We start from the raw sequence: 27,406 nt of genomic DNA, 5'->3' as shown, positions 1-27,406 counted from the left end.
GCTCATGGAGATGTATGGTGGCTTGTTTTTTGCGGGACGAGATGACGTTTTCAGCGGTATCATTTTTATTTATATGCGTCTTTTTGATCGCGTGTTATTCCACTTTTTGTTTGGCAGTATGGTGATAAAGCATTGTTTTTTGCTTCGTTTTTTTTTTTTTTTTACCGTGTTCACTGAAGGGGTTAACTAGTGGGACAGTTTTATAGGTCAGGTTGTTCTGGACGCGGCGATACAAAATATGTGTACTTTTATTGTTTTTTTTTTTTTTATAATAATATTTATTGATGGGTACATTATATTTTTATTTTTGGTGGATTATTTTTTTTATTTTTTTTTTATATTTTTGCAATTTTTTTTTTTTTTCCACTTTCAGACAGTTTATACACTTTATTACTTTGTCCCACTCTGGGACTTTCACTTTTTTTTCTCTGATCGCCTGCATGGCACAGGCATGGAGCACCATCCCTATGCCATGTAGGCTATCAGCGGTGCACAGTGTGAAGATTGTTTGGAGATGCACTGCACATGTCCAAACAATCTTCCTGCTGTCTGGTGACCCGGATGTTGTCATGACGACATCGGGTCGTCATGGCAACACCCGGGAAGCCTTTGGAGACTGCGCTGGAAGCCGGAAGAGGAGGTGAGTATCGGCGATCACCTCCCCTTGCCCCCGCAATGCCGCGATCGGCTGCGATCAACTTTGATCGCAGCATCGCGGGGGTTAATGTGCTGGGAGAGGTGCAGGACCGCTCCCTGCACATAGTACCGGGTGTCAGCTGTGACAATCAGCTGACACCCGGCGGCGATCGCGCCCGCACAGCCTGTGTGCGCGCGCGATCGCCATGACGTACTAATGCGGGTCTGGCTCTTAAGTCCCAGGGCACAGACGCGTATTAGTATGTCAGATGTTGTTAAGGGGTTAAAAATTTCCTTCAGTGTGTCAGTGAAGCAATTTCCACCAGTTTTCAGTTCAAACTACTTACCTACAGGCCAGGTATTTAAAACTCTGTTTCCTCCGTCACACGGATCACATATAAGTGCGCTCCAATCTCAGTCATTTGTAGTGAGCGTGGAAGATATTGTCCTCCACTTAAAATGGGCAAGGCACGTGGCAAGGGACGGGGAACTGGACGTGATGGTGATGGTGCATGCAGGGGCTGAAGACAAGGCAGTGGGCAAGCGAAAATTGTGCCACAACAAACACCCACATCTTCTCGCCTGACCTTCCTGTCCCAATTTCTAGGGGACCGCAGCACACCACTATTGAACCCAGAGTAGTGTCAAAAGGTTGTTGGTTGGATAGCGGATAATGCTTTCAGTCACTTAGCCACCGCCACCACCCTGTCTTCCACACGGTCAAGTCTCAGTAGCCGTGAGTCTGGACCGCATATTCCTCACCCTGATCCTCCTTCCTCCCACCATGCTGAGTGCCCAGAGACAACTGATCTCACACTTGGACACTCTGAAGAGCTGTTCACTTTTCCATTTATAGATTTGGGCCTCTCACCCTGTCCACTTGAAGCGGGGCAATAGTAGATCGCGTGTAGCGATGCCCAAATATTTGACCAGCCACGGTCACACGAAGGCGGCGGTGGGAAAGTGTTACAAGAGGTGGACGATGATGAGACACAATTGCCAGAAAGTCAGGAGGAGGACCAGGGTGCGGAAGTGGAAGACGAGGTGGTGGATGATATAGTAACTGACCCAACCTGGTAGGAGGAAATGCAGAGCGAGGACAGCAGCACACGGGGGAGGGAGGCAGAGCACCCCAACAGGCAGGAAGAAGCAGTGTGGTGACCGCAGACAGAAGGCAGGCAACCATTCCCTGTAGCACCAACATGAAGGAAGTTGCCAGTACAACTCTTAGGTCTTCCCGAGTCTGGTTGTTTTTAAAGATTTTGCCGATAACCTCAAAAAGGTCATTTGCACCACCTGCCAGGCCAGCATCAGCAGGGGTGGCAAAACGACCAGCCTGACCACCACCAGCATGATCAGGCACATGGCAGCAAAGCACCTGACTTTGTGGGCCGAATCCCAGGTTCCAGGAACAGTGTCTGCATGTGGCACCATTGCTTCTTCCGCTGTTGTGCATGCAAGCCAATCCCCTGTCCATGGTGCATGCGAAGATGCCTCTTGCCCTGCACCGGTCGTTGCGCACTCTCAAGTAGCAGTATCAGGAAGCACATCCATGTCCTTGTCCCAGCGCAGCGTTCAGTTGTCCATACCCCAGTCCTTGGAACACAACCGCAAATATGCAGCCAACGCCCCACAGGCCACACTACTAAATTCTCACATTTCACGACTGCTTGCGCTCGAAATGTTGCCTTTTAGGCTCGTGGAGACGGAAGCGTTTCGCAACCTAATGGCAGTGGCCGTCCCTTGGTACTCGGTTCCCAGCCGCCACTATTTCTTCCGGTGTGTTTTCCCCGCATTACACAAGCACGTGTCCCAAAACATTAGCCGTGCCCTCAACAATGCAGTTACCGGGAAAGTCTACCTAACCACGGACACGTGGACAAGTGCTTGTGGGCAGGGACGGTACATCTCGCTGACGGACACTGGGTTAACATAGTGGAAGCCGGGACCCAGTCGGACCATTGGACGGAACACGTACTCCCGACGCAAAGTATTGCGGGCCCTAGGTCAATCGGGGTTGCCCCCACGGTCTACAGCTCCTGCACCTCAGCCTCTTCCTCCTCTTCAGCCTCCATCTCCGAAATGACCACATCAGTCACAAGCTGGAAGCACTGCCTCGGCCAAGCGGCAACAGGCTGTGCTGAAGCTAATATGCTTAGGTGACAAACCGCACAATGCTGAAGAGTTGTGGTCAGCTCTGAAAGAGCAGGTAGATCTGTGGCTCACACCGCTGAACCTACAGCCAGGCATGGTCATGTGTGACAATGGCCGGAAACTGAGGCGAGGCGAGCTCACACACATTCCATGCCTGGCTCATGTGCTTAACCTCGTGGTTCAGCGGTTTCTCAAATCCTGCCCGGAGCTGCCGGATCTCCTTGTTAAAGTATGCCGCCTATGTGTCCATTTTAGAAAGTCAGCTACAGCTTCCGCCGCCCTTGCAGTGTTTCAGCAGCGTTTGCAGCTTCCGGCTCACAGACTGGTGTGTGATGTCCCCAAGCATTGGAACTCTACACTGCAGATGTTGGGAAGGATTTGTGAGCAGATAAGGGCAGTTGTTGAGTACCAGCATCAACAAGGCCGCCGGTATTCAGTTCAGACTCCACACATAAGACCTCAGGAGTGGACATGGATGACAAACATATGTACCATCCTCCAAAACTTTGAGGACTCCACCAAGATGGTGAGCGGCAATGACGCGATAATTAGCGTCACCATCTCGCTTCTCTGTCTTCTGAAATGCTCTCTGCTCACAATCAAAGAGGATGCATTGCAGGCGGAGCACGATGAGATGGAGCAAGGAACCATACAGGGTAATTACACACAGCCCATCTTCATCTCATCCCAATGTGGATTGGGTGACAGTGAGGAAGAGGAGGAGGAGGAGGAAGGACAGGAGCTAGTTTCTTGCACTATACATGGTACTACCTGCACAGCTGTCATACCGTCTGCTCAGCGTGGATGGCTAGAGGACAGAGAGGAGGAGGAGGAGAGCATGGTCAGTCCTCCTCTTTGTGAGGACACGGAAGTCTTGCCTGTTAGTAGTCTGGCACGCAAGGCTGATTTTATGTTGCGCTGCCTTTCCCATGACCCTCGGGTTCTCAAAATTTTGGGTGACAGTCATTACTGGTTGGTGACACTTCTAGACCCACGCTACAAGGAGAACTTTATATCTCTTAATCCTGAGGCAGACAGGTCTACAAAAATGGGACTGTACCAGAAAGCCCTTGTTGCGGAACTATTAAAAAAATTCCCATCTGAAAACTCTGGCGGCAGAGGGCATACTTAGTTTGACAACCAAGGAGTACAGGCGAGAGAGACACAACTTCAATCCAGCAGAGGCAGGGGAACACTGTCAAAGTTCTGGGAGAGTTTTCTCAGATCCTCCCATCGCACAGGCCCTGAGGCGCGGGGTACTCTCACAAGGAGTGCAAAGTTTTGGAAGATGCTGACGAAGTACCTTGCCGACTGTACCAACGTCCTCCGTGATTCCTCTGTGCCTTATAATTATTGGGTATCCAAGCTGTATACATGGAATGAACTGGTTCTCTACACCTTGGAGGTCCTGGCCTGCCCTGCCGCTAGCGTTTTATCAGAGCAGGTTTTTAGTGCCGCTGGTGGAATTATAACTGATAAGTAGAGATGAGTGTTGTTCTACTCGAACTGTTCGCCAATCTCAAATTCGAGCTGTTTTGGGCGGTGTTCGAGCCGTTCGGCGAACACGAACAATTCGAGAAAAATTCGGCTGTTCGAGGTTATGTTCGATAACTATTCGTGCACCAAAATCATAACTGGATTTTTTCTCAGTAATGATGAAAATTAATGTTAATACGCAGTTTGAGTGTACAGCGGGGTGGGGGGAGGGGCAGGGGATGGATCTCTGCAGGAACAATGAAGATCTCCATTTTTTTTTCTCTTTCCCACATTTGCAGCGGGGAGGTGCAATCTGTCAGCCTATCAGCAGCGCACACACGGAGCGAAGTGCTTTTTTTCACACAAGGAAGGGCATGTGTCATTGGCAGTGTATGTCACATGTCCTTGCCCTATAAGACCAAGCCATTTTCCCCGTCGCCACCATTTTCTCACTGCTGCAGCTGCGTGTTAGATGGCACCGCTGTTGCTGTGTGCGCTATACCTTGTTAATTTCAAGCCAATTTTCGCACAAATCTACAGATAGCTTGGGAGTAGGGAATAGTTGTGATTGCAGTCCTTTTAAGGACTAGGTTACAGCATTTCCTATGACTTTTATCAGGCAGGTCTGTGCTCTTAAATAGATAGATTGTGGGAGTAAAGACTAATTGTAATTGGAGTCCTTTTCAGGACTAGGTTACATCAGTTCCTATCAGTTTTTGCCAGGCAGGTCTGTGCCAGTGCTGTTCAAGTTTTTTTCACAGCATTTGGCTGAATCTAGCAAAGCTAATCCTTTTTGGCCTATTGCAGAGTGTGTTAGTCAGTGGAGTAGCCTATCTGTGTTGCAAGATATACCACCTGTGTATAGAATACCAATTTTTTTACTGCACCTAGTGAAGTAAAATCTTTTGGGCATAGCATCATTCTATTAGTCCATCTATACTGACCTCCATCAGGTTGCAAATTGAATATAATTTTTTTCTGCATCTAGCTCTGAAAAAATATTGGGCTTCTAGCTGTGTGTGGGACTTGTTCTATTAATCCATCTATACAGACCTCCATCAGGTTGCAAACTGAATATATTTTTTTCTGCATCTACCTCTGAAAAAATATTGGGCTTCTAGCTGTGTGTGGGACTTGTTCTATTAATCCATCTATACAGACCTCCATCAGGTTGCAAACTGAATATATTTTTTTCTGCATCTACCTCTGAAAAAATATTGGGCTTCTAGCTGTGTGTGGGACTTGTTGTATTAGTCCATCTATACTGACCTCCATCAGGTTGCAAACTGAATATATTTTTTTCTGCATCTACCTCTGAAAAAATATTGGGCTTCTAGCTGTGTGTGGGACTTGTTCTATTAATCCATCTATACAGACCTCCATCAGGTTGCAAACTGAATATATTTTTTTCTGCATCTACCTCTGAAAAAATATTGGGCTTCTAGCTGTGTGTGGGACTTGTTCTATTAATCCATCTATACAGACCTCCATCAGGTTGCAAACTGAATATATTTTTTTCTGCATCTACCTCTGAAAAAATATTGGGCTTCTAGCTGTGTGTGGGACTTGTTGTATTAGTCCATCTATACTGACCTCCATCAGGTTGCAAACTGAATATATTTTTTTCTGCATCTACCTCTGAAAAAATATTGGGCTTCTAGCTGTGTGTGGGACTTGTTCTATTAATCCATCTATACAGACCTCCATCAGGTTGCAAACTGAATATATTTTTTTCTGCATCTACCTCTGAAAAAATATTGGGCTTCTAGCTGTGTGTGGGACTTGTTCTATTAATCCATCTATACAGACCTCCATCAGGTTGCAAACTGAATATATTTTTTTCTGCATCTACCTCTGAAAAAATATTGGGCTTCTAGCTGTGTGTGGGACTTGTTCTATTAATCCATCTATACAGACCTCCATCAGGTTGCAAACTGAATATATTTTTTTCTGCATCTACCTCTGAAAAAATATTGGCCTTCTAGCAGTGTGTGGGACTTGTTCTATTAGTCCATCTATACTGACCTCCATCAGGTTGCAAATTCAAAATAATTTTTTGTCTGCATCTACCTCTGAAAAAATATTTGGCCTTCTAGCAGTGTGTGGGACTTGTTCTATTAGTCCATCTATACAGACCTCCATCAGGTTGCAAACTGAATATATTTTTTTCTGCATCTACCTCTTAAAAAATATTGGCCTTCTAGCAGTGTGTGGGACTTGTTCTATTAGTCCATCTATACTGACCTCCATAAGGTTGCAAACTGAATATAATTTTTTTCTGCATCTACCTCTGAAAAAATATTTGGCCTTCTAGATGTGTGTGGGACTTGTTCTATTAGTCCATCTATACTGACCTCCATCAGGTTGCAAATTGAATATAATATTTTTCTGCATCTAGCTCTGAAAAAATGTTTGGCCTTCTAGCAGTGTGTGGGACTTGTTCTATTAGTCCATCTATACTGACCTCCATCAGGTTTCAAATTCAAAATAATTTTTTGTCTGCATCTACCTCTGAAAAAATATTTGGCCTTCTAGCAGTGTGTGGGACTTGTTCTATTAGTCCATCTATACAGACCTCCATCAGGTTGCAAACTGAATATATTTTTTTCTGCATCTACCTCTGAAAAAATATTGGCCTTCTAGCAGTGTGTGGGACTTGTTCTATTAGTCCATCTATACTGACCTCCATAAGGTTGCAAACTGAATATAATTTTTTTCTGCATCTACCTCTGAAAAAATATTTGGCCTTCTAGATGTGTGTGGGACTTGTTCTATTAGTCCATCTATACTGACCTCCATCAGGTTGCAAATTGAATATAATATTTTTCTGCATCTAGCTCTGAAAAAATGTTTGGCCTTCTAGCAGTGTGTGGGACTTGTTCTATTAGTCCATCTATACTGACCTCCATCAGGTTTCAAATTCAAAATAATTTTTTGTCTGCATCTACCTCTGAAAAAATATTTGGCCTTCTAGCAGTGTGTGGGACTTGTTCTATTAGTCCATCTACACTGACCTCCATCAGGTTGCAAACTGAATATAATTTTTTTCTGCATCTACCTCTGAAAAAATATTTGGGCTTCTAGCTGTGTGTGGGACTTGTTCTATTAGTCCATCTATACTGACCTCCATAAGGTTGCAAACTGAATATAATTTTTTTCTGCATCTACCTCTGAAAAAATATTTGGCCTTCTAGCTGTGTGTGGGACTTGTTCTTTTAGTCCATCTATACTGACCTCCATCAGGTTGCAAATTGAATATAATTTTTTTCTGCATCTAGCTCTGAAAAAATGTTTGGCCTTCTAGCAGTGTGTGGGACTTGTTCTATTAGTCCATCTATACTGACCTCCATCAGGTTGCAAATTCAAAATAATTTTTTGTCTGCATCTACCTCTGAAAAAATATTTGGCCTTCTAGCAGTGTGTGGGTCTCATTGTATTAGGCCATCTATACCAAGCTCCACCAGCTTTTCAATTAATAATAATTTTTCGCTGCATCTAGCCCTGAAAATAATTTTTCTTCCCAATAGTGGTAGCAATAGAAATATGGGGCGCGCTCCTGGCTTACAAAAATATACGCTTCATAACAAAAAACACCAGCTTAGCGCACTGCATTAATAAGATGGCATCATCGTCTCTCCCAGTGCTAGGCCTACTACCCAGGCTAGCATTCCTGTGCCTTAAACACAATGTATGGGTCCGCGCTAGCCACTATGCTGAGGGGTCTAAAGCTGCTGCTAACGCTTTATAACAATTCAATTGGCAGATTTTCACAGAGCTCTTCCACAATGCCCACCCATCGGGACAACAGTTGCCCACCTTCCCTATGGGATCTAGTGGCGAATAGTTGATGCCATTAATCAGAGCGTCAGTTGTCCCGTCGACGTGGCAAGCATACGGTAAGGCATGGGAAGAGTGGACACGACTAGTAGCAGGCAGACGGGTTGACCAATGTGAACAAGCCAGATCACAAGTCACCATAGAATTTCTCCACCAGCTAATGATGAGGGGCATATCAGGGGCGTCAGCGCAGCGGTGTCTGACCGGAGTAGCATTTCACTTCCAACTACTGAATTGGGGAGATGTGACAAAGATTCATCATCAGACAATCCATAAAAGGGTGGAAAAGGGGTCAGCCAAGTCAGGAGTGTAGACGTCCCGTCCCGTGTCACTAAAACTGATTTCTCACATCATATCCCTAACACCATTAACATGACACTCACAATTTGAAGCAACACTACTGTCTACTGCATTTGTCAGGACTCCAGGACGGAGTGGAACAAGCGTTAAGAGTGATGGGTGGGGGTCAGAGTCCTGCATACGAGTACGCAGGATCCTCCGTGGCCTGGAAATAGAAAGGACATGTTGGAGAGTTACACTTGTTGGCCAAGTTGCCGGAGTGGAGACCCAGGGCATGCTGCAACAAGCTGAATTATTTTAGAAATAAAATGTCTTTCTAATGGAATGAGTATAAAGAGTTAATAAAGCTGTGACCGATCCTCACCCATCCAGTTGTAAGAGTTACATTATTGTATTGTCAAGGAAAGGGGGGCGGTAGGGGGGCTGAGCGTCTGGGTTTGGTTGGGGGTCCCCACAGTCTGCCTAGGCTAGATGCATTTAAAAATTCTTATTAGTTACACAGGCGGTGCAGCTTGCTTCGCAGCTGGGCTACTACGCCCAAAGTATTGCCTAGGCTAGATGCAGTTAAAAATTCTACGCTGACTAGCAGACACTGAAGATTTGGAGCAGACCTCTGAGTAAACAGCTCTTCAGACTCAATCATCTGTGTTACCCCAAGCCATAGTGTATGTAGTTTCTTACAGTTAAAAGGGGGGGGGGGAGCGACCCAACCCACCTGGAATTGACGATGCCAACGTCACGTAAGACACAGCAAGGGGACTCCAAAAAGAGTTTCCATTTTTTCCCAAAATTGTGGCACAGACACCACTTAACCCTAGAACGCATACCTGGGGCCTCGCAGTCCCGCCCTGTTAATTGTTTTCTATTTTCTGCAAGATTACTTTAGTTAGAATTTTGAAACTCTAGGTATTCTTCATGTATATAGTTGTTTGTCATTTGAGTTTGAGTTATTCAATGTTATTTGCTCACGGGCCTAAAAGGCCCCAGGTATATGAAAGTGTAGATTTTTATGGTCATGCGTTCTAGGGTTAAGTGGCATCAATTGCCCCACAGTTGCTTAAAACGGTTGGTGAGGTGATATTACCAAATCCTCAAGCTTTTAGCCTCCCAAGGATAACACAGGATTAGAAAAGTCCTTGCGAATCCATGATTTGTTCATCTTTATGAACGTGAGTCTGTCTACATTCTCAGTGGACAGCCGCGTGCGCTTATCTGTCAGCACACCATCAGCAGCGCTGAACACACGTTCAGAGAGAACACTGGCTGCAGGGCATGACAAGATCTCCAAGGCGTGAGTGGCGAGCTCCGGCCATTTTTCCAGATTGGAATACCAAAATGAGCAAGGGTCCAGTGACACAGTCATGTCTTCGATGTTCACTTGGAGATACTCCTGCACCATCCTCTCTAGGCATTGACTATGTGTCAGACTTCTTGTCTCCTGTGGCCTTGCAAAGGATGGTCTAAAAAAGTGGTGAAACGATTTCACAAAATTGCTGTTACCAGCAGATACTGTGTTACTGTTACGGTTTGAGTGATGAAGACTCGACAGTCCCGCGGTTGGCAAGTTAGAACTGTGAGATTCACTTCGTGCACCACTGGTGTTTTGTGGAAAAGCACATGTAAGATTCTGCAACAGCGTCTGCAGATACTCCTGCATGCGTCAATCCCTTTTTATGGCAGGAATTATTTCGGCAAATTTACTTTTGTACCGGGGATCTAAGAGTGTGGCAACCCAGTAGTCGAGATTACTTCGAATTCTGCAATCTGAGGGTCATGTTGCAGGTAGTGCAGCAAGAAGGCACTCATGTGTCTTGCGCATCCAGGAGGACCAAGTCCTTGTTGTGTTGGTAGCGAGGTAAGAATCATGCTTCTTTCCTCTGCCCTCTCCCCCCAACCTCGCACAACAGAAATGTGATCAAGGTCTCCCTCATCTGATGAGTCTTCCATGCCCATCGCCAGTTCATCCTCCACTTCTTCCTCGGCTCCTGCACCTTCCTCAACAGTTTGGCTGCTACCATGCGCCCTGTTTAATCCCTCTCCCCCACCCTCCCATGCCTGCCTCCTTGGTGCTGCCAACCGTCTGGACCTTGGAGATGTTATCCCTTCCGCATACGACTCCTCCTCTACTTCCTCCACCTCCTCTTGTCCGACCACCTGACTCTGAATTCTGTTTAATGTGTGCTCCAGCATATAAATCACCGGAATAGTTATGCTGATAATGGCATCGTCGTCAGCACTAAACATCTTCGTCGCCATTTCAAAACTGTGCAGAAAGGTGTGTGGCGCCCCTGAGGGTGCAGTCACCACAGAGTTACTGCATCTCACCCAGAGGTGTGGTATCTCACCCTCAGGTAAGGAAGGCGTATGGCTCGGGACCCTAACACCTGCATCCAACACATACCCGCAGTGGGGTTAGGGCGAGATTGCTCCTAAGGGAGAGCACAGTCCCAGGTCCCTAGCTGGTGGGAGGATCCTATGTAGTGGGTGCTTAGGGGAGCAGCTTAGGGGAGCACATGACAGGGAGAGTATAAATAGGAAGCCATCTTAGAAAGAGCAAGCCAGTCAGAGGAGGAAAAGTGACAGGAGCAGAGGCTCGGCATGAGCTCTGCTCCGGAGGCGGGCCTAGCCTGGGAGGCCCAGGACTGAAGGAGAGAAGAGAGGAGTGGGAGCAGGAAGGCTCCAGGAACCGAAGGGACCCTAGGGCTACGGGCCGTGCAGAAGGCCACCTGTACTCCCGCTGCTACCAGGAGGTAGAGGGGTCAGGCCAGATAAGGGGAACCGGTCCCTCAACTAGAGGAGAAACAGCAAGGCTCAACTAGAAACCGGAGGCTGCAGCATTTCATGTACTGCAGGCAAAAGTCCACACCAGTCTCACTAAGAAGGTAGCCACATAGGACCCAGGGGACGGAACACAAGTCGCCCGCCAAGGCCCGAGGATACCGGATAGAAGTGTCACTGGGTGTGAGGTGCAGGGAGAAGGCCAGAGAAAGGACACACAGAAGGGGGTCCTGCTAAGTACTCCGGAGCTATCTGGGGGTGGACTGAGCCCCTCACTGAGTACGCACAGCACGACGGGTGAGATAGCTCTGGTACCTGTAATCTGGACTGCAACAACTGTGAGTAAAGATCTTGGGACTGCATCACACGGACTCTGTGTTCATTACTGACTCCCTGCACTACAACCACCATCATCCACCCACACTGCCCTGAAGCTACACTCTTCCTGTGGTGAGTAATAATACCATTGCAGCAAAACCACCAGCTTCAGAGGACTGTTCCGCAGCGGCGGCCCCTTTGGCCGCACTCCACAGGTGGCGTAGTCGGACATTATAAAATCCATATATACAAATTACCGTTGGATTGACCGCCCTGGGTCACGGACCGGGTAACCGCCACAGTGACTACAACCCCCAGCATCTACCGGCCCGGCTCCGGGTAACCAACGGCCCAGGGGGCGCGTCAACTTCATAGGTCCCTGATCTGAGACCACTCCTGCTGTGTGATTTGCCCCACCTCTGGATCTCGTTGGCCCAGGCTATACGTCAGAAACTATTGCACCAGGGCTTGTCGGTGCTGCCACAGTCGCTGCAACATGTGCAGAGTTGAATTCCACCGTGTCGGCACATCGCATTTCACCTGGTGAACTGGCAGGCCCAACGACTTCTGTAGAGATGTAAGTCGTTGAGCTGCGGGATGCGAACGGCGGAAGTGAGCACACAGCGACCGTGCCCTCTGCAGAAGGCCATCTAGTCCAGGATAGTGGGCTAAAAATTTATGGACAACCAGGTTCAACACGTGAGCCATACAAGGCACGTGTGTAACATTGCCCCGGCGAAGGGCCGCACCCAGGTTTGCAGCATTGTCGCACACGGCCTTCCCTGGTTGCAGGTCCAGTGGAGACAACCATTCATGAAACTGGGTCTCCAGAGCTGACCACAAGTCCTCAGCTGTGTGACTCACATCTCCCAGACATTTCAAAGTAAACACTGATGCCGTTGAGCCCTGCTGCCAGCATAGTAAGGAGGTGCGCAGTTAGAAAGCAGGTGGCATTACCAGACAGGCTTTGGGTGCAGGTGGAGGACCGAGAGGAGGTTGAGGAGGCAGAAGCAGTGGAGGAACTTCTAGATAAAGAGGATTGACGTACAACTCGCGGGGACGGCAAGACTTGGACAGCAGCCCCTTGTCCTGCTGTCACCATAGTTGCCCAGTGCCCTGTCAGCGACATGTAACGCCCCTGTCCATGCCTACTCGTCCAAGTGTCTGTGGTGAAATGCACCCTGTCACACACAGAGTTTCTCAAAGAAGCGGTGATGTTGTGTGCGACATGCTGGTGGAGCGCAGGCACACCTTTCTTTGAGAAGTAGTGCCGACTGGGCAACTGGTACTGGGGCACTGCGACGGACATAAGGTCTCAAAAATCCACTGTGTCCTCCAGGCGGAAAGGCAGCATTTCTGTAGCCAACAGCTTGCAGATGGTAAAATTCAACCTCTTAGCTTTCTCATGGCTAGGAGGAAATGGTCTTTTACTTGTCCACATCTGAGGGACCGAGGGCTGGCTGTTGTGCTTTGACGGGGTTGAGTAGGGTGTCCCTGGCAAACTGTCGGTCTGTGAGGAAGATGCAGGCGGACATGTTAGGTTGCCTTGATCCAAAGGTGGTGCTCTCGATGTCAGAGAGCTCTCAACACCAGCAGGTTTTTCCACTTCCCAATGAACTGACAACCTGCCAATCACACTGGCTGTTGCAGGTAAAGAGGTGGCAGGTCTGCGTCCAAAAACATGTGTGACTGCTGTCCCCCCAGTCACAGAGGATGAAGAGGCCGCGGATGCACAAGATGGGGCAGATGGTGGTTGGCCCAGCCTGCTAGGCCGCATTGTAACACAGTGAGCTTCCCACTGCAACTTATGCTTCATATCCATGTGACGGTACATGCATGAAGTACTCAAACTATGGATTTTTTGGCCTCTACTTAGCTTTTGGTGACAAATATTACAGATAACACGAGTTGGGTCATCCTTATCGATCTGAATAAATGCCCAGGCTATGCAAGGCTTAGAGCCCATGCGACCTGAAGAGCCACTACGACTTGTGGTCAGAGGCGGAGTTGTGGTTGAGGATGCAGTTGTTGACGTGCTTCCAGTACTCCGTCTCTGTCCAGGAAGGCGCAACCTAACCTCGTCGTCAATAGCATCTGTGACGCCCCACTGCGCTTGGTATCACAGATCCTAGAAGAGTGTATTGATGGAATCCTCCACAAGAGGCCCCCATAAACATTCACACATCTCCACCTTCCACCTCAGACCAGCAGAGGGAGCCCGTTAGGGATATAAATAGGGAAGGTGGAGCTAGGCAGTTCAGTTCCTCTGAAGAGTTCCTGCAGTAGAGAAGCCTAAGAGAGGTCAGTCTGCAGTGGAGCTCAGTCTAGTCTAGAGAACTCAGTTAATAGTTCAGCAGTGGAGCACGAGGCTCCTGCTAGCTAGATTCAGGGAGCCCAGATAGAGCTTAAGGTGTGCCGGCGTCATAAGATCGGTGAAGCGCGGCAAGCTGCCGTTAGTGTGTATAGCCTATTGAGGGCCCGAGTAGGCTGAAGGCGAGTGGCGAGTTAGTACATAAGGGGCAGAGGAGCTTAACCAGCTCACCCCGAAGCATTTACCGGACACCGGATCCGAGCTTACCGGGATCTCTATGACCCAGTAAGGCATAACCGGAATCCCTGGAGAACTACAAGTCCCAGGATCGCTAAGGTGCTGATACGTAACAGAGCCAGGAGACGCTTAGGCCCCGCATACTGGGAGCATGAACTTCAAGAGAAGGCCCTACCACAAGGTCAGCCAGCGCAGGACAGAGACAAAGTTAGGCCTAGCTCCAGGCAGTAAAAGGTACTGAAGTGACTACCGTGTCCGTTTCCGTTCTTGCTCTGACCCAGCTGGGTCTCGCCTGTCCTGCATTCCCCCTACATACGCTGCCCTGAGACCTAGCTCCACCTGTGGGGAGCTATACCATCGAGCTGCCTTATCACGGGCCTCAGTGGACTGCTGCAGCGCTGGTGCTTCTCACCAGATACCACAGGTGGTGTCACAAACTCTTATAAAATTAACAATTATCCGCCCTTTTAAAGAGTGACCCCAGGGTACGGGCCAGGGAGCCGACCACCGCGACATCCCAAAGGCTAGGCAAAGGCCCGGGTGACCTCATCGACTGGCTGACTGTGGGTTGACAGTAAGTGGGATCTCCAACCTTGTCATCATCACCCTGTGTGTTATCACACCCGTCGTCCTCAAAGCCAACCTCTTCCTGCCCTGACCGAAAAGTCAAGTTGTCGCTCCAATCAGGTATTTGAGTCTCATCATCGTCTTCATCATTGTCTCCACCAACAGGAGTTACAGTTTGGGAACGAGGGTCTACATTATGCTCAGAACCTTCTTCATCTGGTCCTGGATCCGACTTATAAAGATTCTGGGCATCAGTGCAGATCATTTCCTCGTCTGGATTAACAGAAGCTCTGGAGCAGACCTCCGTTTCCCAGGCTATAGTATGAGTAAACAGCTGTGCAGACTCAACCATCTGTGTTACCCCATACTCAGACGGGCAGCTGGAGACTTGGGAGCTGTGAGGAAGCAAGTGCGATTGGGGTGACACCTCTGAGGACTGGAGTATTTGTGATGTTGAAGTTGAGGTGGAGGAGAGCCCACTTGAAGGAGCACTTGATATCAGCTGAAGCACCTGCTGTTTTTGTGCCTCATCTGGAATTTGTAGCGATGGGCGTGTCCGTAACAAAGGGATCGTATCACATTGTCCACGAAAAGAAGTCGACATGTTAGTTTGGCTGGAAGATGGTCTTTCTTCTGCAGATGTTACTCCCCCCCCACCGCGGGGGGCTCGACCCACCAGCGAACAGGCACCAGTATTAGGAGAGGGGGGCTGGCCGTCAGGGTCCACCGCGGCTCTGGCACAAACCCGGCGACACGGAGGTGGCACGGGCAGGAACGGACTGGCCGTGTCGGCTTCTCACTTTTTGCATTTTAGAAGGGCATGACATGCCTATATCTGTGTCTCCCCCTCCTTTTACTCCTCCACCTCTTTTATTTTCGCATGACTATATGTACTTGTCACTTTTCCATGTGTTAGTTATGTCTTCTGAGCAGTTTATCAGCTTTTGGACACCTTTGAAGGTGTTTTCTATGTGTTTCTATGTGTTTTTGTTTGCCTGCCATTGGTTTTAACGGTGTTCGAAGGTGTTCGACGAACAGTTCGACGAACAGTTCGGCGAACACACGGGTGTTCGACGAACCGAACCGAACTCGAACACTGCGGGGGTGGCTCAACACTACTGATAAGCGCATCCGCCTGTCAACTGAAAATGCTGACAGGCTGACTCTTATAAAAATGAACAAGGGCTGGATTGAGCCAGACTTCTCAACACCACCGAATGATAGCAGCGTAACATAAACTCAAATCCAGTGTCTGGGGAGGTGTATTCCCATGCACCTTTTCACACCCACATATGGATATAAGTTTCCTGATTTTGGCTATTTGCTCTTGTCCTCCTCCTTCTCCTCATCCTCCTTCTCCTCATCCTCCACCACCATATCACCATGGTGACCGTGGTCCGTGATGCAACACCCACATAATTTTTTTAAAGGGTGTTTATGATGCCCGTAAAAAAATAATAATTATACAGTATGTTCATCTATACCCCCCAGGGGTAAATGTTTGTCAGCCCATACACTTAGTGCATGGGCATTACAAGTATAGAAGGCCTGCTCCTTTCTAATGGGAACATTTTTTTATGAGGCCCTTCTCCACGTCTCTTCCAAGGGGCATTGAAGTGCCTCCAAATTTTTGGCAGCCCTTGCATTCACTGCATAGGCCAACACTATGGGAGACTCTCTCCTTTCTAATGGGAATTTGTCGTTACGCTCTATGACTCTTTAAATTGTTAGTGGGGTTTTTCCTAAATTTGGTCAACCATTGGACTCACTACATACCCTATAACTGTATAGCAGACCCTCTCCTTTCTAATGGGAACATGTTGTACCTTGTTACTGTGGCCCTGTCCTGTGTATCTTTAAATTCTTAGTGGGGTTTTTCCTAAAATTGGTCAGCCGTTGGACTCACTGCATACCCTATAACTGTATAGCAGACTCTCTCCTTTCTAAGTGGAATTTGTCGTTACTGTGGCCCTGCTCTATGTGTCTTTAAATTTTTAGTGGGGTTTTCCCAAATTTTGGCAGCCCTTGCAGTCACAGCATGGGCATTTCCACTATAGGAGACCTGCTCCTTTATAATGGGAACATTTTTTTTACTGAGACCCTCCTCTATGTCTCTTCAAAGGGGTATTGGGTTGCGTCCAAATTTTTGGCAGCCCTTGCAGTCACTGGATACGCAATAACAGTATAGGAGACCCACTTGTTAATAATGGGAACAACAAAGCATAGCCAGCTGATGGCTCTCTTAAAATAGTGAGGGCCAGCTGCTGGCCTTTTAAGAATAGTAAGGACCGTCTGATGTTCCTATAAAAATAGGCTTTCTGACTTTCAGAGTCCCTCCATCATAAATAAAACAGGATATGTCTGATGATGTGTCACACACCACATTGCCAGATAAGGTTGTAAAATGTTAAAATGACATTTCCCAGTGAATGCATTTGTCTTAAAAAAACGTAAAAAAACCCAAAACAATACTATCTTTATTTAGTATAAAGAACAGCGTCACCAATTTAACCTCAATGTAATCACATTGTTCAGCTCCTGCACCTCCTCCTCCATCTCCGAAATGACCACATCAATCACAAGCTGACAGCACTGCAGCACTGACTTGGCCAAGCAGCAACAGGCTGTGCTTAAGGTAACATGCTTAATGCTTAATTGACAAACCACCCAGCACTGCAGAGTTGTTGAAAGCTGTAATACAGAAGCCTGATCTGCGGCTCTCACCGCTGAACATAGAGCCAGGCATGGTCGTGTGTGACAATGGGCAGAACCTGGTGATGGAGAAATGCCAGCCGGAGTAGATACCGTTTCCCTTTATGCCAGTCCTTTCACCAAGCTAAATACAACTCTCAGCAAAAAAAGCTGTGGACTGGCTCTGTACCGTCCCTGGCCACATTCACCTGTCCACGTGTTTGTGGGTAGGCGGTCTTCCCACTAAGTGCACTGGGGAGGGCACGGGTAATGTTGTGGGACCCGTGCTTGTGGAAGGCGGAGACGATACCAGGAAAAATAATGGCGGCTGGGGACCGAGTATGGATGCCCGGTCGCCGCCGCCATAAGATTGCGAACAGCTTCTGCCTCCATGGGCCTAAAAGGCCATATTTCAACTGCAAGCTGCTGCCCAGAAATCTGTCAGTTTAGTGTTGCGGCCTGTGGGTGGGTGGCTGGCTGCATACTTGCGCTTACATTCCAATTAACAGAAAACTAAGCAGATGGTGGCCTCTATCATCATCATGGCTTCACCTCGTCACTATGAACTCTCCTAAAGGAGAAGCCAGGGCCCACCAGAGGAGTCTCCGGTTCTCTGGTGGGCCCGTTCAACCCTGCTGAGAAGCAGCCTTGGCTAAGAAAAGTGTGGGGGAAGGTTCCCGGACACTCTATGGCTGCTTTTTTAATGAGGATCGGACATGCTTATGCATGTTATTTCTTAAACCGCATTGCAGATCAGGCCATTGTCCAACTCTGTATTCATGAAATTAAATGTGGAAAGAAAGATGTTTGTGTGTCAAAGCACCACCGACAAGTGCGAGTTGATGTTGGACGGGCTGCCATTGCTTCTGCAACAAGCTGCATTAGAGGACTTCCTGGGAAAAATGACACCCAGGGTAGATACGGTTTCCCTCTATGCCAGTCCTTTCACCGAGCTAAATACAACTCTCAGCAAAAAAAGCTGTGGACTGGCTCTGTACCGTCCCTGACCGCATTCACCTGTCCACGTGTTTGTGGTTAGGCGGTCCTTCCCAGTAAGTGCACTGGGGAGGGCACGGGTAATGTTGTGGGACCCGTGCTTGTGGAAGGCGGAGACGATACCGGGAGAAATAGTGGCGGCTAGGGACCAAGTATGGACACCCGGCCACCGCCGGCATGAGGTTAATGAAAAGCTTCTGCCTCCATGAGCCTAAAAGGCCACATTTCAGGTGCAAGCAGCCGTCAAAAATTTGGCAGTATAGTATTGCAGCCTGTGGGAGGGTGAGTGGCTGGCTGTATACTTGCGCTTGCATTCCAATTAACAGAAAACTAAGCAGATGGTGGCCTCTATCATCATCATGGCTTCACCTCGGCACTATGAACTCTCCTAAAGGAGAAGTCAGGGCCCACCAGAGGAGTCTCCGGTTCTCTGGTGGGCCCGTTCAACCCTGCTGAGAAGCAGCCCTGGCTAAGAAAAGTGTGGGGGAAGGTTCCCGGACACTCTATGGCTGCTTTTTTAATGAGGATCGGACATGCTTATGCATGTTATTTCTTAAACCGCATTGCAGATCAGGCCATTGTCCAACTCTGTATTCATGAAATTAAATGTGCAAAGAAAGATGTTTGTGTGTCAAAGCACCACCGACAAGTGCGAGTTGATGTTGGAAGGACTGCCATTGCTTCTGCAACAAGCTGCATTAGAGGACTTCCTGGGAGAAATGACACCCAGATTAGATACGCTTTCCCTCTATGCCAGTCCTTTCACCGAGCTAAATACAACTCTCAGCAAAAAAAGCTGTGGACTGGCTCCGTACCGTCCCTGGCCGCATTCACCTGTCCATGTGTTTGTGGTTAGGCGGTCCTTCCCAGTAAGTGCACTGGGGAGGGCACGGGTAATGTTGTGGGACCCGTGCTTGTGGAAGGCGGAGACGATACCGGGAGAAATAGTGGCGGCTAGGGACCAAGTATGGACACCCGACCACCGCCTGCATGAGGTTATGAAAAGCTTCTGCCTCCACGAGCCTAAAAGGCCACATTTCAGGTGCAAGCAGCTGTCAAAAATTTGGCAGTATAGTATTGCAGCCTGTGGGAGAGTGAGTGGCTGGCTGTATACTTGCGCTTGCATTCTAAGGAATGGGGTAGGGAAAACTGAACGCTGCACTGGGACAAGGACATATACGGTGATTGTTGCAAGTCTGTAACGACAGGTCCATTGCGGGAGGCATCTTCGCATGCGCCAAGGATCACTTATGATGGGCACACTTTTAGGCAGTGACCTGGGAGTCATAGATGCTTCCAGAGGTCTTCCCCATGCTCTTTCCATGTCTTTTCAGCACTGTATGCATGTGTCTGATGATGTGTCACGCACCACATGGCCAGATAAGGTTGTAAAATGTTAAAATGACATTTCTCAGTGAATGCATTTGTCTTTGTTGAAAGCAATGCAAAAGTGCATCAAAAACGCTACGTGTGAACATAGCCCGAGGTGTGGAGAAGTATTTTTGGTTTTGGTTATTTATTTTGCCTTATATACAAGTCATTACCCTGGAAAGGATGTTCCTTAATATATTTCCCAGGAAAATCCATTTTGGTTTTGTTTTTGTATGTTAGTCCGTAAAAGTGGCGTAATACTCTGACAACGTTGTTGACAGAAGTGATCTGGGTGTCAGAAATGCTTCCAGGGTTCTTCCCCATGCTGTTCCCATGTTATTTGAGCACTGTTCCCATCGATTTGGGCAAGTTTTAGGCCCTCTGCAGACCGCCGGGGGGAGCCGCCTGAAAAATGCTCGAGTTTCCCATAGACTTACATTGGGCTCGTTGCTCGGGTCGAGCACCTGAGTATTCCAATTTACTCGACCCGAGCAACGAGTACCCAAGCATTTTAGTGCTCGCTCATCACTAATCTTTAGTCGAAAATTAAAAAAAAAATTAAATTTAACTTTTTTTTAATCCTAAATTTTAAAACCATTTTTAAATTTAACTTTTAAAAAGTTTACATGTTAATGATTATGAAATAAAAGTAAAACAATTCCTGTAATTTCCTATACACAGTCTTACTTATGCCCTGATATATTTTTCAAAAATTATAGATACTATGGAAGCCATTTTATGTTCTAATATTAAAAATAAATAAATTAAAAATTTTGTTAAAAAAAAAATTAAAACTTCAAATTTTTAGAAAAGATCATTTCTAAATTATAAATGAGTAGAACAATTCAAATCAAATCCACTTGATGTCGAATTGTTAGGATTTCCCTGAAGCCGATATCTTAGCCATGGAGTTTGGGAGAGAAAGCTATAAAATACTGAAGAAACTGTACAGATAGTGTGTGACGTCACAGCAGTGAAAGAGATTAGTGTTTAAGGAAATGAGAATTAGACAGGTTTAATTGTTAGGCAACGTTCACACGCTCAGTGTTTGATCAGTATTTTACTTTAGGGATGGAAGAATCAGAGGAAATGTATAATGGAAACACGTCACTACTTCTGCATTTTTCATCCACTCCTGGTTTTGGCTTACAAATACTGATGCAAAATACTGACTTAATGCTGAATTTGTGAACATGGCCTTAGGGAGAGAAAAATGAGAGCAGATTAATCTGTAAGGTAGGACCATGGAGGACCACATACTGTCTCTAGCAGCTGCTGCTTTCTTGACCAGTGTGGTCATTGGGCTGCTGCAAATCAATCTAATTTTTGCAGAAGCAAGCCACCAATATTGCTGAAAGAAAAAATACATTAAAGTCTGTGACTGCCTTACAAAGTGTGCGTGTCACAAACAATACTGGTATTTTATGTAAATAGCTCCCCGATACTAATGTTGCTGTTATTTTTTTCCTTTCACCTACCATTTTGTGCTTTCTCATTTTTGGAATTAAATTAAAAAATACTAAAAATTATTAAAAAAAATACAATCATTCAACCCTGTGACTCCTCACGAAGTGTGCGTGTCACAAACTATACTAATATTCTACACACTTTTTTTTTAGTCTAATTTGACATGCATACACACAACTACCACTACCACCTCCTGCAACCTGTTTCTGCTGCTTTTTTTTCCGAGTAATAAGCACTTTTTGGTCACTCTTTTACAGGATATAAAAAAAAGAAGTTAAAAAATAATATTTATTTAAGTTTACATTAGTATGGCTGTCTCTGAAAGCAGTTGTATACAGTCCTGGAAGACCTTGCAGAGTCATACGAAACTTTTCAGAACACTTTGAAGATTTGGATAACTTTTGCTTTGCTACAAATAAAGTTAAAACCCTCCATAATGTAGAGATTCCATTTATTCAGTTGCCATTCAATAAAGCAGACCGTACAAATGCACAAATTCTACAAATTGATTTTTTGAAAATATTTATTGGTGAATAACAAAAATTCTCAGATACTTTCAATGCTTTGCACATTTGATATCAGTTGTAATTTTTTTAAATCTATAACCACTCTGTTATCAGCACAAATGTTTCTTTATTGTTTATATACTAATGAGAAAATCTGAGTATTTGTATCCAAAACGAAAAAGTTCAACAAAATTTCAGGAAAATGCTGCAAATATTCAAGGATTCGGCATTCCTTGCCTTTTATTAGAAAATACAGATGTGAACTTTTGAATGATTTTACAGACTATGAGCCTGATTCTTCATTTGTGTTTTATTTCCATCACTTTTCTTTTTTGGCTTGTGTTTTTTTCTGACATGTTTGCGCCAAATGCTCAAAATGGTGCTCCGGATTCATGCATTTTGCGTAAAGCCCAAAATTTTCTTTTTTTGTCTTTAACTAGTTTTGCAACTTTTTTTGCAGAAAAAAAATCCAAAATGTTGCAAAATAATGCGACAAAATAACTGTTGTGTACTTAAAATCACTCTGGGAAGGGTAATGGAGAAGAGTAGCACCAAATTTTACAACTTTTTTAAATAGTTAACATTCAAAAATAGCTGGAAAAGGCTCATTGACATAAAAATCGGTAAACATAGTTTGAAAAAAGCGTAAATTGATGAATTTGTCGCAAATCAAAAAGTCATTGAGAGACATTCATGCAAAAAATAAAACTGGTGCAAATGCAGTGATGAACCGAGCCATATAATCAATATTTGATTTTTTTTTCATATGTTGACCATGGGACATTTAATTTATACATAATAGCTTTTTTGGAATAGGAAAAAAAAAAGTTCTTGTTGCGGTGTCATATGAAGAGAAATCAGGTTCATTTTGCCTTCGGAAGAAACTAAGATGAAACTTGTCACGGTAAGCTAAAAAGAGAAAGAATAAATTGTTGAGTTTTTGATTAATGGTGCATTAGAACTGAGAAGTAAGTTGCAAACTAAAATGATAAATGCATGAAAGTTGTACTATTATTTATTATACGGTATCCTTCTTGAGGTGTAATTTAAAGTACAAAATCTGTATCAGGACCCCCACTTCCTTCCCATTGGGTCTTCTTATGTGCAAAGTTCGTGCTGCAGAGGTCAGTCATGCTGCTGGCCTGAACTGTCAATCTTCATGAGCACGCCGCCCCCTGGCAAGCAGGAAGCCAGGAATCTGGGGAGCTGTGTGCTCCTGAAGGTAGGAACTTGAGACAAAGCCTGTAGGTTTTATTATAAGTATTACATTTTACAACTAAAAAATGCTGTCAATCTCACCATGGGCTCAAGTGTCTTGCCATCCAAGAGCGGACTGTAAAGGAGATGTCCGCTGACACTTCACCAGTCTTTAGAAGGAGATCATCGTCGGCCTCTCTGTTGAAGTTTCCACAAGGTCCACACAACTTGTTGGACATCTGCTCCTTAGGAATTATCTGTATTTCACCATTGGTGCTAAATATCACAGTTATCTGGTCGAGCAGCTCTACAGTTGTTCCAGATTGGGATTTTTTGATCATCACAGAACCATTTCCAAGATCTCTTGGGGCTTGAATCTCCCAACCATTCAACTATGAAATAAATAGAGAAGTGAAAAAAAAATAATGAGACAAAAAAATATAGTGCAAAGATAGTGGTAAAAAGTTGCCTTTAGTGTACAATATATTGGAAAAAAACATTCATTCCTCTCGATTTGAGAAGAAACATTTTTCAAGATGACTTAAATCCATTTTGCCACCCAACAACCAATAATGTAGGGTAGATGGAAATATAAAAGGTCAAATTTGTCAAAATGAGGTTCATATATTTCTGGGCTGGGTGGATGGACTGTGGGTTGTGCCATCATGGTGCCACTCTCCAATAATCCTCCTGCTCATTGCTCAGTTATATGACAACTACAGCTCATGAGCATTGATAGGATACTGTGAAAATTAGAAATGATCGGTCCCGTACATGTATAGAACATATACTATACATAGAGCTATGCAGGGAATAGTAGAGGAGAGAGAACTGTGCAGGATCATCCACAGCAAATGCTGATGGAGGACATTGCCACCAGAAAATGACTTTAGAAGCAAAATGCCCAGCACCCCCTTTAACTAGATCTAAATTCAATAGAAAAACTGCCCAAAAATTCAGAATCTCAACATTCAGAAGATATCCTCGAAAACCTCACCCAGATGTCCTGCTGCCCATTCACAGATATGAGCCCTTGGGATGTAAAGATTTGCAGAGCTCTTCCTCCTTTCGAACTACTGCACTTCTTAATCTCGAACACCACCATGAATTGGTCTTTTACGTCTTCGCTGCAAGACGATGACATCACGTATGCTCCATCGGTTGGGAACTGTCCAGAGATGCCATCAAAAGTAATGAATTTACGATCTGTTCTCAGGGTACATTGAGTCCCGTGCAGCTGACAACTTCGCACCCCTTCTCTTGGCTGGCAGTAGGAAGTTGCGCAATCGACGTAAGCACAGGACAAAACTCCTTTGTGGCAAGTGCACTTCTTCCCACAATCTTCTGTTAACATAGATTCACCTTCCTGAAACATAATAATAATTTTAATATTAGTGTGAAATTCACAGGTTTTTTTATTTTTCAAAAACTTAAAATTAACATAAGTAAATGTGATAATTAACTCTAAAATCCCCAAAGTATAATCATTAACAATTCTGTGAATTAGACAGTATGATGGAGCTACAAACTGATATGTATGCCTGAATGAAAGTGCACTCCGTGTGGGCAAGTACGGTATTGCAAAAAAAAAAAAATTAGAATTGGTACTGGACCGGCCCATCATAGTTACTACAATGGTATGAAGGAAACGATTTCAGCCTGGTCAAGCCTCTTCAGTCGTCTTTATCTTAAAGTAGTTACCTTCAAATATCTTCCATTATGGGTGCATCCGCATTTGTCCACTGTAACACATTTCTCTCCGTCAAACACATATCCGGAGTTACATTGACAACCTTCATAGCATTGGTCACTACAAGTGCTTGGATCCAAGAGACCGTAACAGGTGAAGTCACAGGTCCGGGTACATGTTTCATAATGACTGTTGGTGGGACAAGAAAGATCTGTCGGGGGATGAAGAAAACAATATTATCACAGATGTAATGGACTGAGAAAACACTGCTCCTTGCACTGAGATAATGTTCTGCAGGAGGTCCGATCTTATCTATTATAAAGAGTTGATTGACTGCGATGTAAATAATTATGCATATAGTTATGGTGTAGGACTGGATCTGCTCACACTTCATTTCCAAGTACAACATTCAATAATGGGAACCATGACAGCTGTGTACAATGGAGGAAACCAGTGCCTAAAGGGTCACGCTGACCAATAATGGGGTCTGTCAGTTTCTATTAAGTTAGTCATTTCTACAGACAAAATATTTCTGCATGCAGTGTTACTATGATTGACAAACCTCACGGAATCAGTTTCAAGATCTACAAAGTCCATCGAGACCAGATTGGCAGTCAAAGCCTTGGTAAATTAGCACCTATCCATAGAATAAGCACTTTTTTGATAATTACTGGTGATGATCACACTAATCCCAAGAACATGGTTCTGTCTTAATGGAGAGGTAATCAGTCATACACACCACTCCATTCATTGACTTTGGATCTGCCAGATATAGCAAAATACAGCAATGGCAACACTTGCTCGAAGTTAAACATCATAATATAGAAAATGAACTTGACTTACGGCAGGTGGCAACTTCTCTCCAAGGTTGAACTTTGGCTCCTTTGTCTTGACACAAGGCTGTGTAGGCTTGTAGGCTAGCACATAGAGATTCCTGACCACTCCGGCCGGCACATTTATCAAATACACAGCTCTCGACATATCTTTCTGGAGGTACCAAGGCATGGCAGTCCTTAAACGGACCTTGAGGGTCTGCAATCATTCCACATTTGGTGAGAGAATTAGCTTCGGTGGTTGCAGCTTCACTACAAGTTGGACATTGACTACCAGAACATCCTCTGCAGGTCGATCCATCTCTAGCCACTGTCCAAGATTCAGTAAATAAGGACAAATCAGTGACAATGTCTCCATTAGGAAGACGGAAGTCATCACTCGAGTTCTTATTGTAGTTGCCACACAGGCCTTCGGTACGGCCGGCATATGAGTTGGGTACAGTGACTGAAACAAAGTACTGCTGGTCATATAGAACTGTAAAGCCATTTTTGGTCTGTACAATCACATTATTTCCTTCATGATTTATCCAGTAGTCCTGATTTTGAGACTTGAATGGAACATTATAATGTTCTCTGTTTATCTAAGATCGAAAACAAACACAGTATGAGTCTTGCAGTATATGGCCCGGATGGAGAATTGATCATTTTTGGGCAAAAAATCTTGTCTTAAGATTGTAGAATTTGCAACCTACCTCGATGATCCAGGTTTTTCCTCTCTCCAGGAGTATGACGTGATTTCCAATAGTCACTCTGACTGATTTGGTGACGGCCACATTACCATATGGCTCATTTTCCACTGTCACCTCAAAGAGGCCTTGACTGTAATTAGCTTTAACAAGGGTGTAGCGACAGGTGCCCTGCATGTCATAGTAGACATTATCGAAGGTGATATAGTGAGGATCTCCCCATGCTATACATTGTCCACGCTCCTTAGCCTGACAGCTGAGAATGCCATCCTTTGCTTTACACTCTTCATTGGCGTCACAGCTGTGGTCCTGGCAGGTGGTGAACCCATGGCTCTCACATGTACATTTCTTCTGGCACAGATCATCGATGAAAAATTCTTGTCCCAACTTATAATATGTATTTTCAAAAACACAGCCACATTCTGTAACTGGCACACAGTCTTGTCCACTGTGGATGTAGCCATTGTCACAGTAGCACCCTTCTGTAGGAGATTTTTCACAGACTAAAGGAGATGTAAGTTCATAACAGGTGGAAGGACATCCATTACCGGAGAGCTGGTAATGACTGTTACTTGGACAATTCCATTCTGTAGAAATAAAAAGAAAATAGAATCCATTAAATTATGCAAATTTGTATCGATTAATTACAACTAAATTTTGAGATAAATATGAAGTATGATAAAACTCACGGCAGAATGATAGAGTCCTCCATTCTTTGACGAGAGAACCGTTTCTTTGACATTCAGAGACATAATTAGAAAGACTGGCACAGACAACAGACTGGTGACCCTTGTATGCACAAGCATCAAATAGACAGTCCCCAAAGAATGGAGTTGGATCGATAGACTTATGGCATTGACTGAAAGGTCCATCTGGTTTGATGAGAAGTCCACAATATTGGTCACTCTTGTAGACTTCTTTGTCAGCCTCTTTGCATGTGGGGCAATCAAGGCATTCTCCTGCACATCCGTCCACTTCTCCAACCTTCCAGTGTTCTCCAAATTCTTCTGGACTTTTCACTATTCTGCCATCATCGGTTGTGAAATCATCAGAGGGGTCAGCATTGTTGTTACCGCACAAACCATTGACAGCACCTTTGTAGGTGCTGGGCACAACCACACGCAGGTAATTCCAGCCATCATACATCATAGTGAGCTCAAAGTTAGTTTTGAGGGACACGGAAGATCCAGAAATGTAGCTGGTTATCTGTTGTGTCAGCTCATCATTGTAGTGATAGTACGGTAAGTTTGTGAGGCGTCCATTAACCTAAGGCAACAATAAGGCAATTATATCAATGATTAAAAAATCTCTTATCCATTGTATCATTCTTTCTTCCTTTCTATCTATTTCTTTCT

At 45.3% G+C, this 27,406-nt stretch overlaps 1 protein-coding gene across 1 annotated transcript in view; it reads right to left on the bottom strand.

The window, feature by feature from the left end:
- Positions 1 to 21,692: 21,692 nt before the first annotated feature.
- Positions 21,693 to 27,406, bottom strand: part of LOC141171936 (IgGFc-binding protein-like) — an 89,557-nt gene continuing 83,843 nt past the window's right edge. Inside the window, exons 32-38 of the mRNA XM_073655647.1 lie at positions 26,741 to 27,317; positions 26,058 to 26,638; positions 25,376 to 25,946; positions 24,544 to 24,743; positions 23,840 to 24,208; positions 22,945 to 23,234; positions 21,693 to 22,554 (exon numbers count right to left, since the gene is read on the bottom strand). Of these exons, the coding sequence (XP_073511748.1) occupies positions 22,545 to 22,554; positions 22,945 to 23,234; positions 23,840 to 24,208; positions 24,544 to 24,743; positions 25,376 to 25,946; positions 26,058 to 26,638; positions 26,741 to 27,317 (2,598 nt within the window). The 3' untranslated portion in view covers positions 21,693 to 22,544. The remainder of the gene's footprint in view (positions 22,555 to 22,944; positions 23,235 to 23,839; positions 24,209 to 24,543; positions 24,744 to 25,375; positions 25,947 to 26,057; positions 26,639 to 26,740; positions 27,318 to 27,406) is intronic.

Source organism: Phyllobates terribilis, unplaced genomic scaffold, assembly GCF_046119375.1.
Source record: "Phyllobates terribilis strain yellow unplaced genomic scaffold, ASM4611937v1 Scaffold_12__6_contigs__length_324123572, whole genome shotgun sequence".
In the NCBI taxonomy this organism is placed as follows: Eukaryota; Metazoa; Chordata; class Amphibia; order Anura; family Dendrobatidae; genus Phyllobates; species Phyllobates terribilis.
The sequence above is the reverse complement of the archived record's forward strand: the minus strand, read 5'-3'. Positions and strand labels throughout refer to the sequence as shown.